This window comes from Lynx canadensis, chromosome D3 (genome assembly GCF_007474595.2).
Source record: "Lynx canadensis isolate LIC74 chromosome D3, mLynCan4.pri.v2, whole genome shotgun sequence".
Taxonomy (NCBI): Eukaryota; Metazoa; Chordata; class Mammalia; order Carnivora; family Felidae; genus Lynx; species Lynx canadensis.
In genome coordinates this window covers 83705320-83719531 of record NC_044314.2, presented here as the reverse complement: position 1 = coordinate 83719531, position 14212 = coordinate 83705320, and the positions used below count along the sequence as shown (strand labels likewise).

At 44.5% G+C, this 14212-nt stretch overlaps 1 protein-coding gene across 2 annotated transcripts in view; it reads left to right on the top strand.

The window, feature by feature from the left end:
* PTPN11 (protein tyrosine phosphatase non-receptor type 11) overlaps window positions 1-12836 on the top strand; it is an 81212-nt gene extending 68376 nt beyond the window's left edge. For both annotated transcript variants that reach the window (XM_030335921.1, XM_030335920.1), the window contains exons 14-16: window positions 5608-5720; window positions 7782-7883; window positions 8782-12836. In XM_030335921.1, the coding sequence (XP_030191781.1) occupies window positions 5608-5720; window positions 7782-7851 (183 nt within the window). In that variant the 3' untranslated portion in view covers window positions 7852-7883; window positions 8782-12836. The remainder of the gene's footprint in view (window positions 1-5607; window positions 5721-7781; window positions 7884-8781) is intronic.
* Window positions 12837-14212: the final 1376 nt, after the last annotated feature.

Below are 14212 nucleotides of genomic sequence, written 5' to 3'. Positions count from 1 at the left end.
CATCACCAATGGGCCAGGATAGAAATGCAGCAGTGCTAGATTTCGGTTGTCGCCAGCAAAACTGAAGCTGGCTGGTGCTGGCAGTTAGCATCCGGCGCCTTCTCTTTCATTAAATGTTTCGTTGGGTATTACTCCTTTAAGAAATATTTGGGTGCCTTTTGTGTTCCAGACACTGATTAGATGCTGAGGATATAACAGAACAAGATAGACGTGGCTGTTGCCTCAATAAAACTCCAGTTTCACCAGATGGAAAGTTTGAGTTACCATGACGCCCTTGTCTACATTTGTCCTGTCTTTTTTATTCATTTCCCTGGACCTGTGCTTTTCACACATCTTCCTCAAGCTCCTTGGTGCAATCAAGAGGCCTTCTCACCTTCGTTCATTCATTCCTCCATCCATTAAAATAGGCTGTGCCACGTGCCAGGCTCTGTGCTGGACATTGGGGCTATGAGTGGTCATGTTCCTGAAATGGAAAGAAAACTGTGTGGTTGGAGTAGAGGGAGTTGGGTGGGGGCCGGGGGGTGTCATGGGTGGGATTGGGAACGTAAGCAGAGATCTGATTTTGAGAGCTTGGGGCTTGCGGGGCATATTAAAGATTTTAGACTTTATCCCAAGGGGAATGGGACGTCACCGAGGATTTTGAAGCAGGGGAGTGACATAAAAAGGTCCTCGTTTTGAAAATAGGGCCCTGGCTTGAGAGTGAGGAGTGGGTGTGGGCTGTGGGCTCTGGGCTCAAGCAGTTGCAGGGGGGACCAGTGTAGGTGAGAGCTGATGACGGTTTGGACAGGACAGTGGGGGGTAATGGTCAGCACAAAGAGAAGCAGAACCGGTAAGATTGTGTGATGAGATGTGGGCAGGAGTCAAGGTGTTTGTAATCCTGACATTTGAGCTCAGAACATTCTGCACAAGTATCTTGTTGGTCTGTAACTTAGACAAGAGCATTTTCATTTGACCCTTTCTTCCTACTCCTGGCTTTTGGGCTTTTTTTGGGTAAATTGATATATGCTTTATTTCATGGTCTTAATTTTTTTTCTTAATTAAAAAATATTTTTTAATGTTTATTTTTGAGAGAGAGCAAGTGGGGGAGGGGCAGAGAGAGAGAGAGGGAGACGGAGGATCCAAAGTGGGCTCCGAGCTGATAGCACAGAGCCTGATGTGGGGCCCAAACTCACCAACTGTGAGATTACGACCTGAGCTGACGTCGGATGCTTAACCGACTGAGCCACCCAGGTGCCCCTTTAATTTTCTTTTCTTTGTTTTTTTTTTTTTTTTTTTTTTATGCCCACTGTGGGGCTCAAACTCACGACCCTGATACCAAGATCTAGCCAGGAGCCCGGGGCTTTTTTGTAACTTAAAGTTAAAGAATTCACTGGATTTACTTCATATGGCAAGATATTTAATGCCAGATGATTTTAGAGACTTGTGGTTGAACCCTCCTCTCAACCTTGACTGTGTGTCAGCTGGCAAGGCTGTAAGATTTATTATAAATATTACAGAAGGTTTGGTATAACTATGCTGTGTCATTGAATTTAGGTGAAGGATAGATCAATTTCAGATCGTCTTTTAAGGCTCTGAAACAAGTCTCTCTCCAACCCCCCAAAACCAAAACTACCCCAATCCCTTGAGAATTTGTCTTGTTCTATAAGGACAGCCTGGGCCGTCACAGTACTAAGAAATAAACTCAACTGATTTATGGATCAGTTTTATTTCTTGTTCTTTCTAAATAAGCCTGAGAAGCTCCAACATTTTTATGCTTTTCCTTGAGCCACTTAATTCATTGAAATAATTCCTGTCCCATTTCTATTAATTATTCCCTGTTAGAAAATTCTTTTGTAATCACTTTATGTAGAAATACTGATTTTTTTTTTTTTTCCAAGAAAGTAGTAGGGAGGGGCGCCTGGGTGGCTCAGTTGGTAAAGCGCCCTACTCTTGATTTCAGTTCAGGTCATGATCCCACGGTTCATGAGATTGAGCCCTGAGTCGGGCTCTGCACTGACAGCACAGAGCCTGCTTGGGATTCTCATTCTCATTCTCATTCTCTCTCTCTCTCTCTCTCTCAAAATAAATAAATAAAACATGAAAAAAAGATAGAAGGGAGGCAGAAATGGGGGTTGCTGTTCAGTGGGTAGATAGTTTCAGTCATATAAGATGAAAAAGTTCTAGAGACCTGCTGCACATCAAGAGCGTATTCTCAGGGTGCCTGGGGGGCTCAGTCAGTTGAGTGTCCGACTTCGGCTCAGGTCATGATCTTATTGGTTCATGAATTCAAGCCCGGTGTTGGGCTCTGTGCTGACAGCTCAGAGCCTGGAGCCTGCTTCGATTCTGTGTCTCCCTCGCTCTCTGCCCCTCCCCCGCTCATGCTCTGACTCTGTCTCAAAAAGATAAATAAAAACATTAAAAAAAAAAAGAACAGGGGCGCCTGGGTGGCACAGTCGGTTAAGCGTCCGACTTCAGCCAGGTCACGATCTCGCGGTCCGTGAGTTCGAGCCCCGTGTCAGGCTCTGGGCTGATGGCTCAGAGCCTGGAGCCTGTTTCCGATTCTGTGTCTCCCTCTCTCTCTGCCCCTCCCCCGTTCAACCTCTGTCTCTCTCTGTCCCAAAAATAAATAAAAAACGTTGAAAAAAAATTAAAAAAAAAAAAAAAGAACATATACTGGACAGTACTGTGTACACTCAAAATTTTGCCCAAGAGCATGTATCTTATCATATGTTGTTTTTCGTTTACCACAATTAGAAAAACATGTGTTGAGTAGAAAGTAAGCTTATGCTTCAGGTTATTGATTGTATATTTAAATTTTTTATTTGTTTATTTTGAAAGAGCACAAGTTGGGGAGGAGCAGAGAGAGAGGGAGAGAGAGAATCCCAAGCAGGCCCCTCACTGTCAGTGTGGAGCCCAATGTGGGACTTGAACTCATGACCTGAGCCGAATGAGGTCATGACCTAAACCGAAACCAGGAGTCAGACACTCAACCGACTGACCCACCCAGGTGTCCCCAGAATAAGTTTTAAAATAAGAGCCGTTCTCTGTCAAGTCTTCCACTTAATATTTTATTTTAAATTATATCTTTTAAAAGATTGTTTCTTGTGTAAGTCATTATTGCAGTGCTAAAAATCTGTGACTGCTTTTCAAGGCCTTTAGATTTTTTTTTAAAGGTATATTTTTGAGAGAGAGAGAGTGCTAGGTGGGGAGGGGCAGAGAGAGAGGAGGACAGAGGGGCTGATGCAGGGCTCTGTGCTGACTTCTGTGAGCCCGATGTGGGACTTGAACTCACCAACCACGAGATCATGACCTGAGCCAAAGTCGGACTCTCAACCGGCTGAGGCACCCAGGCGCCCCAGCCTTTAGATTTTTAAAAACATTTGTTCAAAGCATTAAAATACTATGTAGAGAAATTTTCTGTTTGGATATTTTTTTTGCAGCGTCTTCCCTAGATTCTAAGATGTGTAATGTCTGCTTGATCAGTTAATAAATCGGTTGGGCTGCTTCAACAGGCTGAGTAATAGTGGCTTAAATAAGATAGAAGCTGATTTCTCTTCTAATGTGAAAATCCGAGTTGGCAGGCAGCTGGGGAGGAAGTGGGCAACTCTGCTCGTCCAAGGTCATCCGAGGTCATCCGAGGGCCCAGGCACTTTGCATCCTGTCACCCTATCGCCCTTTAGGACGTTTCCTTTTGCACACGGTTGCAGACAGCACGAGGAAGTGGTGGCCACCAAGCAGCCAGCTTCCTGCCAACGTCAAGCCTTTTCTGTGAAGAGTCAGTGAATCTTTCAGGCTGTCCAGCTTCCTTTGTACGTTGGTCCCAAGTTCACACGGGATGAGATGCTTTATACTCTATAGGTTGGAGTTGTAACAATTCTTGTATGTCAAATAAGATTTTCTACTTTTTATCAGCTGTTGTTTGGGGTTAAGTTCTGAGTTAGGAGAGCAACAAGACACTTCACCAGTGGATTTAAACTTGTTTTATGTTTTCTTCAAAAAATTTAAACAATAGTAGTATATCTATAGTCATCCGTTTTGCTTTATCCTATTTCTTCCAAGTTTTGTTTTGTTTTTTCTTTTATAACAGCAATCAAATGCGGCAGGTACAGCTGTCAGCCCCAAGTGCACGCCTCGGAACCCCAGGGCAATTGCTGGGCTTGTCGTCTTTTTTTATATTTTACGATACAAATACCAGTAGTCTATACACAATAGATAACACTGTTTTATATATTTAGAATGTTTAATCACATAGGATCGTACTGTTTCATTGTTCTATAATTTGTTTTTCCACTTACCATTGATTATGAAGCCTGTTTTCACACACACACACACACACACACACACACACAGTCTTTCTTTCTGTTGTGCCTCTTCACTGTTGCATATTATTTCATGGTATGAGTATATCACGTTGATTCGTTCTCTTGTTGTAGACATTATTAAGAATAACATGTCACTGGACATTCTTGTATAGCTCTTTTAGGCTTATGTGTATGGGTTTCCCAAGAAGCAGATGTTCAAGATTGTAGGATATAGTTTGTTTGTTTGTTTATTTATTGACAGAGAGAGTGTGAACAGGGGAGGGGCAGAGAGAGAGAGAGGGAGATGGAGAATCCCAAGCAGGCTCTGTGAGTGCACAGAGCCTGACGTGGGGCTCGAACTCACGAAACTGTGAGATCATGACTTGGCCTGAAATCAAGAGTTGGACACTTAACCGACTGAGCCACCCAGGCGGCCCTGTAGGGATGTATTCTTATTATTACTAGATACTGATTAGTACTTCCAGTTCCGACTAATTGTGCCCCAGTTTACCCTCTCACTGGCGGCAAATGAAAGTCACTGCTGTACGTCAGTATTTGATATGGGTACCCTTTCTGATATTTGCTGTTTTTCTTGAATAATCCTCGAACGAAGGCAACATTATATAATGATGACAACTTGGTGAGTTAGATTTTCAGAATCGGTTATTTCTAGGTGAATTTAGGAACGAAGAGTGATAAATCATCTAACTGGGACTCCTACCAAATATAGTTCACTCTGCATCTGAGATGAGATTATATTTTGCTGGTTTTCTTTGCCAATTTTTTTTTTTTTTTTCCAAGAGTATCATTGGAACCCAAAATAAAGTTTTAAAGCGCCAGGGTCTTTCCCTGGGTGGGGGTGGGAGGCAGGAAAGGTACGATAAGGCGTGTGATTGTTTCTATTAAGAGAGCTACTGCCTTTTGTACTTGTGTGCCATTTTTACCTGTAGTGAATTTATTTCTAGAGCTCTTTTGCCGACTGTTTCTCTGAGAATCATTAAAAATGTTGAAAGCGAACTATGAAATGATTAGATGTTAATGTGGCAAAGAAAGTGTGAATTCTCTCTTAGCTCAGAAATAGATACAGTTGGTTTTGATAGTGTGAGTTGTTAATGCATGACTCTGTGCTTTTGAATTGTAAGGTTCAAAAGTATTTTTCACTTGTATGGTGCATTTACACCGGGGAGGTGAATTCCCTAACATTTGGTCAGCCTACCAGTATGCAGGGTTCCGCCTGTCTGCCCATCTGTCTGGTGAAATGCCACCTTTGCTTCTTTATTCCTTTAAAACATTCCAGTTCCTCATTTATGCAATCTTCACCTTTCAGAAAAGCAAGAGGAAAGGGCACGAATATACAAATATTAAGTATTCTCTCACGGACCAGACAAGTGGAGATCAGAGTCCCCTCCCGCCTTGTACTCCAACACCATCCTGCGCAGAGTAAGTAGGAATGAAGGAAATCCTTTCTGCCTGAATACAGTCCTGCAGAAAAGCTTAAAAAACAACAGGTCTCTGCAGCACACGCTTGTCATGGGTGCACATTGTTGTTGCCCAACCGATTCGCGAGTGTATCCGCTTTCTAAACAAAATTTTAATTTACCTAAACTGCAAGCTGATTGGTACACCGCCTATGACTATTTGAAGCTGTAAGTGTAGCAGGTGGTGTTCTCTAAGAACATTGAATCTTTCTTTTGACGGGGTGGAGATAACACCTGTTGTTAATGATCGACAGCAAAGGTAAGTAACGCCCCTTTTGATGCGTTGAGACTCTTTGCTAAGTAAAAGTGAATGAACTTGACTATTAATGTTTCAGTGCTGCCATGTTCTGCTAATTTTCCACAGTCAGCAGACAACAGAAATGTACTTTGGGCTTTTAAACCAGGAGTCCGCAAACTACAACCCCCAGGCCAAATTCTGCCCATGGCCTGTGTTTGCACAGCTCATGAATGGTTTTTAAAAGGTTATTTTAAAACAACAACAACAAAAAAGCATTGCAAAGACTATCATATGCCCAAGACTGAGTATGGCCTGCAGAAATGAAATTGTTTACCCTCAGATCCTTTACAGAAAAACTGTGCCCACCCCTTGTTTAAGCTAAAAACGTGTTAGGAAAACGTTTGTTAAATCAATTATGTGAACGGCAGTTGTAAGTTATTGTTCTTCTGTATATTCTGAAGTCGGTCTCTGGTATAACATTTACTTTTTATTTTCCCCCAAGAGTCTTCTCTCTGTTTGCTTCTGATGTGGATTTTTAAACCCCTGCTGACTTTAATACTCTGTATAAACGTTTTAGATAGCAAATATGAGGCTTGTATTTACATTTGGCTTGTAGTTAACATCGAAATGAAATTATACAGCGAAAGCATTCTCTCCACCAAGTCTCCCCTTCCTTCTGCCTGCTTTTTCCTTCCCCAGTGGACTGATGGGGAAGGCTGATATTTTAAATTTTTTTTTTTTTTTCAACGTTTATTTATTTTTGGGACAGAGAGAGACAGAGCACGAATGGGGGAGAGGCAGAGAGAGAGGGAGACACAGAACCGGAAACAGGCTCCAGGCTCCGAGCCATCAGCCCAGAGCCCGACGCGGGGCTCGAACTCACGGACCGCGAGATCGTGACCTGGCTGAAGTCGGACGCTTAACCGATTGCGCCACCCAGGCGCCCCGGAAGGCTGATATTTTAAATTGCTACCTGCAGTCATTTGCAGCAGCACTGGCACATCAGGGCTCTGAGTCCTTGCCCGAAAGCTTTCCCTGAGTAATGGCAGAACACGTTAACTCTGACGATCCCTTTACCACTGGCCTTCCTGTGCAACAGGTCCTCTGCCTCTCTGTTCCCATCGTATTCCTTGTAGGGCGCAGACCCAGGATACCCTGGGTCCTGGGCCCCTTCTGCTCATTTCGTCTTGTCCTGCCCAGGCTGACACCCACAGCGACTGGGTCCCCCATCCCCTTGGACTGCTCTGATTTCCATTCCCTGCTCAGCAGAATGGAGTCTGGCCTCTGATGTGCTGGCCCTTCATCCCAGGGCCCTAAACCACCACTGAGCCTCACCCTTACTGTTCCCCATCTCGTAGCTGGATCCGGGCTGAATGGAAGGATAGTCCCTACCACACTGCTCCTGCCTTTCTTGGGTCTCTTGCCCAAGAGATCCCTCTGCTTGAATTTAATACCTGTCCTTTCTATGTGCACATGTCTCCGTCCTTCAAGGTCTTACTTAAAGGCCTCATCATCATACAAGCCTCCTTTGCTCTGCCCTCAGGGAAGACGGCTTGTTTTCCTCCAGCCCCAGAGAGCACAGGGACTCAAGGCTTTTATTTCACTTCTAGCTTGATGTTGCTGTATGTTTATGGCTTACAGCCCGTCTTAGAATGTTAGCTCCTGGGGGCTGTGTCTGCACCATACCTGGTCCCCAAAGAATGTGGTATGTGCTTTGTAAATGCCACGTAAGCTTGGAGGGCATGGTCTGCGTTTTTATTGATGCTTTTTTTTTTTTCTTTACAGAATGAGAGAAGATAATGCCAGAGTCTATGAAAACGTAGGTCTGATGCAGCAGCAGAAAAGTTTCAGATGAGAAGACCCACCAAGACTTCAGTACAGAAATCGGTATTTAACTTTTTTTTAATGTTTATTTATTTTTGAGAGAGGGAGAGAGAGACAGACATGAGTGGGGGAGGGGCAGAGGGAGAGGGAGACACAGAATCCGACGCAGGGCTCGAACCCACCAACTGCAACATCATGACCTAACCTGAAGTCGGATACCTAACTGACTGAGCCACCCAGGCACCCCAGAAATAGGTATTTAAATGGAAGTGCTCCCCAGTTGTTTCTATCCTTGTGGCATTTTTAAGCAGGCGGCTAATTTGTGAGTGTTCTAGCAAAATGTACCATCGTTGAGTTTTACAAACCAGCCTCTTTTTTCTCTTCCTAAACTTCTCTTCTCTCAGCTGGATTTATTTTAGAGTTCATTAAGGATTGAAGCCAAATGCAGAGTTAATTCTGTGAGGAGCAGAGCTGGCACTCAGTACTCAGGGATGGTTGCTGTTGGTGATCAGGTGTCCCATTGTTTGCACTTGTATTAGAGTTGGTTTACCCGAGCTGTGTCCGGAGATGATCTGTGGGGGCCCGGGAAGTGGGGGGGACACAGCTCCGGATGGTTGGAGTCAGGACGCCCGGGTTCTCATCCCCCCTTGGCCCCCAATTGGCTGTGCGACACAGGGCGCTGGCCTCCCCGGGCCCCCGCCCCGCTCACCTCCACATCCCTTCCAGCTCTGCCACTGGGAACTGCTCTCCCTTGTCTGTCTCTTCCCTGTCGGTCACCTTTGTAGATGGCGACCCAGGTGTGTGATGTGTGTTGGCAGCTCAGTTTCCATATTGCATGCTGAAATTTCCATTTCAATGGGTAGTACACTTAAAAGCTTTAAATCTACTTTAAAATGGTTTAATGCCTTGAGAGACTTTTAGATGCATGCTCCTTAAAAATTCTCACTTATTTCTTCCCCAGATGTGGACTTTCACCCTCTCCCTAAAAACATCAAGAACAGATGCAAGAAAGTTTCTGCAAAGAATGAATTTGAACTTGGAAGGCTTGTGTCGTGGCCGACTACCTTTGGACAGACAAAATTCAAAACCATTTAAAGACCACTGTATTCTAACTCAACAATACCTGATTACCAGTTACCCATTTCCTCACATCTGAAGAAATCATCTCTACAATGTAGACAGTGTTCTGTTTTATAGAATTTTATTTTAAATTGAGGAAGCAGTTAAATTGTGCTCTGTATTTGGCAGATGATGGTGATTCAAATTCTACTTCTTGGCATTTTTTTCCCCTTTTTATAATTTTAAAAACTCAATCGTTTTTCTCTTTGTGGGGGATGACGGAGCGCTTGTAAGAGGAAAAACATTTTGGGAAAGGTAACAGCATCCCGTGGGAGTGAGAACAGGTTCAGGTATCATTGCTTATCCAGCAGTGGGTAATTCATTTGATGGCCTCTTTTTTTGGCTAAATGATAATTAAAGCCAGTGCCCCCAGACTGTCGGAAGTCGACAATCTGTCTACTTTTGCATTGCCATTAAAAAAATCATGGGAAAAAAGAATCATGGAGACTTAGGATAGAAGGTGTGTTTTCTTCGTAGCAGATGACCAATTACCATTCAGCCTGTTGACTGAGAAGGAGGTGGTGGGAAATGTTTGTCATGTTTTCTTTTCATTTGAGTGATTGTCTTGTGTTCAGGAAAAAAAAAAACAAAAACCGCATCTGTGGACAACCAAGCAGTGTTGTGCTTATGGATTGTCGGTGACAAACCCTCCCGAAACGAAATGGCTTGAAACAATTCTCTTTTTTTTCCCCCTTCCTCATTGTTCTTTAGCCTGGGCCGGGCTCAGTCGAGCTGTTCCTGTGCTCTCGCTGGTGTTGCCCGTGCGGTCAGCAGGTTGGCCGAGACATTGGGGTGGCTGGGCCTCTCTCTGCAGGTCCTCTGGCCTCTCCTCCATGTGGCCGCCCCAAGTGGCCTGGCCAGCAGGGTAGCTGGACCGCTTACGTGGCAGCTCAGAGCTCCCCAGGCTAGAAGGCAGTAGTTGCCAGACCTTCTTAAGACTTCAACCCAGAACTTCTACTGCCCCCTGTTGATTAGAGCAAGTCACGGGCCCAGCCCAGAGTCAGGAGGAGGGGATGGCACGAGAGCATGAAGCTGAGGTGTGATTCACGGGGGGGGGGGGGGGGGGGGGGGGGGGGGGGGGCCAGAGTAACCGAATGTCAGAGTCAGTGCCACGGGAAGACGGCAGCAGTTAGCGAAAGTAGAAGCTGCTGGTGACGTTGGGAAATGGAAGCTGCGTATAATAGCCCGTGTAAGCTGGAAGTCAAAGAGAAGGACAGAGGGCCTTCTAGAAGCTTCCTGAACCATTTCTGCTGGCTCTGAGCATATTTTCTGAACCATCACTTGGGGAGACCGGTCTCGTAAGGATGGGTGTGTTTAGGGGTCAGAACCACCCTGTCACCGTGGCGCCCACAGAGGGAGGCGACTGTGGTGCCCTCTCCACGCCGGTGGTTTCGGCCGGGCTGCGGCAAAGCGGGGGCCTCCTAACGAGGCCGCTGATCAGATCGCATCAGCAGTCGCTCATTTTCATTTTAACCAAGCAGTGAGATTTGCTCCCGTTCTACCTGAAGTGCCTTCTCCAAAGACGTCCTCTTTGCCTCGTGTTGAATCATCATCCAGTGAGTGTATTTCAATTAAAGTGTCATTGGTTGACCTCGTAAAGATGATGAAGTGACACGGCAGCTTTGCCATTAGGTGACCGTCTCCTTAACTCAGATTTTTCTTGCTCTGGCTCCCGAAAGGAAGGACTAGGCCTGGCCCCAGTAGTACCTCCTTCCTGAGGTCTTTACCTCCCGTGAAACCCTGAGGAAGTTTGGGAAGAGCCTCCGCTGCCACTTTCACAGACAGAACGCACATCGACCCCACCCCCCTCGGGTCCCCTGTCCCTCGAACCTAGCATTGCTTTAGAACACAGGTGTGGCTCAGAGGTCATTACTCATCAGGGGAATGTCAGTGACGACTGTCTTCCTGTCAAGCCTGTAAAGAAAGAGATTCCAGGTCAGTGTTTGCAACAAGGATCTTGAATCCTGTTCTCTCCATTGCACCGCCACATTGAATTGTTCTCCTTTGCCTTGATTTTGTGGTATAGCTTAGACTCTGGACTTTGGGGGCAAAGTCTTTCACCAGCATACAAGGGTTCGATGGTACACATATACCTGCTGCATTAACGTCTCTGCCTGTAGCTTAAGATTAAGTTGTTTTGTACTTGGAACAGAAACCCTTGGTCTCGGCTGGCTTCGTTTGTTACAGGACACTGACTTCACTTAGATTTCCCTCCACGAAGTCCGCAAAGCATCATGTTATGTAAACTTACGCCAAGACAAGATTGCGATAGTCCCTAGGTTGCTGAGGTCTGTTACGTGTTTGGTGAGAGGTGATGGTAGGTTCTCAGATGAGATCACTCTCCACGAGATGGAATCGGGAAGAGAGAGCTGTGAAGACGTGGGGCGCTTGAGGTGCAGCTGTTAAAAAGTAGTGGACGTGAAAGTTCCAGAGAGGTGGTGTGTGAGGAAGTTGAAGGGCCCGGGGCCAGAGCAGTCCATGCTTGGTTGAACCGGGTTACCCGGAAAGTAGGTGTGATAGATACAGGTGTTTAGTCTGCTTCTGGGTTGCCGGTAGACGTTAAATTTGCACAATATCCCATAGCTGGTTGAGGATTTTAAAATTATCAGCATAGGATAGGGTTTTATATTTGGGGTGAAGAAATTATCTGACACTTGGCATTAGGGTTTTTTTCTAAAAAGCCAAATTTCAGAGTCTTAATAGCTTTTTTTTTAAGCAAATAAAAAGACACCTCATATCCAGTGTGTGGCCCTCCTGAAAATTATGATCCTCTCTCCCTCTTACCCTCTTCAGATGTGGCTAAATGGGGATGAGAAAAGCAATGTATGACTTTCTTGGTGTTTGTAGGTTCTTCACGGAGCCTAGTGGCTTTGCAACAGCCAAGAAGATTATCAAGATTATTTTTTAGGGGTTATTTTACTGGGGATCTGAAGAACTAATATAACATCCTGGGTTATTTCTAGTTCAGGGGAAGGTGGAAAGGTATGCAATTGTGTTTTGTTGTAGCTTATTAATCCATAAGGGAAACTTAGACTGTAGACGTTAAGTGCGCTCCCGGTACAGTTTCTGTTTTCTGTATGTTGTTGGGGGATTCACGGTTTATATAGCAAGCACATGGCCTCCCTGATTTCAAGATGCCTTTATCAGGATCTGTATTAGCCCGTAATTCTGTTGAAATCTTTCTCCCTCCTGCTCTTGAAAAATAAGTTCCAAAACCTAGTTTATTCTATCTTCCATCATTAGAAAGTTTGTTTTTTTTCACTATGGGCAGTTCACACAAGGCAGAAATATTAAACAGTTGGTTTTAGTGTGTTGTATAACTTTACTGTATATCAAACTAATTTCTACAAGTTTTCATCCTAAACCTCAAATCATGTAATTAATAATTTGCCTGTTTATTTATGACATAATTGTGATTCTTTTATTAATAAAAGCTAATAGAAAAGGATCCTTTTTTAAGCTGATGACTAGACCTACATTTAATTTTCCTGCAGTATATGAAGTATTGTACCAGAGTATTAAAAGATATGTAATATTTTATTGATAAATCTATCCTTTAAAAGGAATACGTTTTAGGATGTCATCATTTTGATGTGAATCATGTAAATGTTGATAATATGCACTGTTTATTATACATTTAGTGTTTCAAGAGATTCACTTAATTGCCTTTTTGCCCACGTATTATGTAGTCTATTTGCAATTGTTTAAAAGAAAAATGACATGAAAAGAATAGTTTATGTAGAGAAACATTAGTGGATGTTAATGGTCTCCCCACCTGTATTTATGGGTGTTAGTTCAACTGCGTTGCTAGTTGCAAAGCTGTATTATCAGAGTAAACGTGTATTTGTAAACTGTATGGAAACTAAAAATTAGGAATAAAACCATTTTCTTATATTATGGTATATTTGTCATTTACCGCATCAGAAATGTCCAGGAAAAACTGAGATTATAGGCCAATCTCTTACACTGGCTATATGCCGACATTTACCAGCTCTTACCTAGAGGGTAACTTGGGAAACAGAATGCATGAGTCTGTTCCTCAAGCATTTATCGAGTGCCCACTCTGGCTTTGGGAGACAGGGAATTCTGTTTGCAAGAACTTCCAAGTAACAAATAGAAAGTATGTCTGTAAAATACACGGGTAATGGTTAGGAAACGTACAAACTGAATGTAAATGATCCTGGGTGGACCTACGGAGTACAGATGGCAAAGGAGGCTCATGGGAGTAAATTATGTGCCACAGGACACCAGCTCTTCCCTTGACTTATTTTTTTATTTTTTTAAATTAAGTGTATTTATTTATCTCTACACCCAACACGGGGCTCGAACTCACGACCCAGGGAGATCAGGAGTCGCACGCTCTTCCGACTGGGCCGGTTTCCTCAGTGAGACCAGTCCGCCAGCCATTCAAAACATAGGGAGCCCCTCCGCAGTGCCAGACGAGGACATAGAAGCCACCCTCCCGGTGGTGACGTTCTCATGGGAACCAGGCCTTGTAGGGGGCTGGAGGCAGTAATTCTACCTGGGGTGCAAGCAGGCTGCCGAGACGAGGCAGGAAAGCCCGATTAGGCTGGACAGCCGGTTCCGGGTGATGAGGATTTTGAAGAGCGGCTCCGGTGTCTGTCCCTCGGGAAGGTAGCTTTCCACGGACCGAGGACCTCCGTGCTACGGTGGTGTTTACCCTCTGGGGTCTCGGAGGGGGTGCCGAGTGCTCTGTCGGCCTGCAGACATTCCCCATTCCCCATCATCCTTCCCGAGATCCTGGTTTGTACCTTAATTAGAGGCGGTGGCAGGATCTCGTCCTTCACATGTCATGAAAGAACCTTCTAGTTCTACAGTTCCTACTCACAAGAAGAATCCCCAAGAAAATGTGTGGATTGAAGATGAAGCAGGTGTTCCCACAACAAATCAACTGTGGACCGAGAACTAAGGGTTTATTTGACTCTGTCGTCTTGTCAGTGGAAAGCTTCTGAGGAAAGGACCTACTTATTGGATCACATTACACGTATGCTTTGCATCCAGCCACTTGCTTTAGCTCCGCGAGAAGCAGTCAAAAGGGATGGTCGTGAGCTCAAGGGAATGGGTTTATGGCAGGTGTTGTTTTTTGCTCCTTAGGAACTAGTTAGGCTTCCAAATACTGAATTGGCCAAATGATAATGAGCCAGAAGTAGAGATTCGCCGTTTTATCAATAGCAGCCGTTACCAACGAGCTGATATTCATGTCATTTGAGGTCAGACGATCTAAATCCCAAAGTGACGTCATGATGTAACAT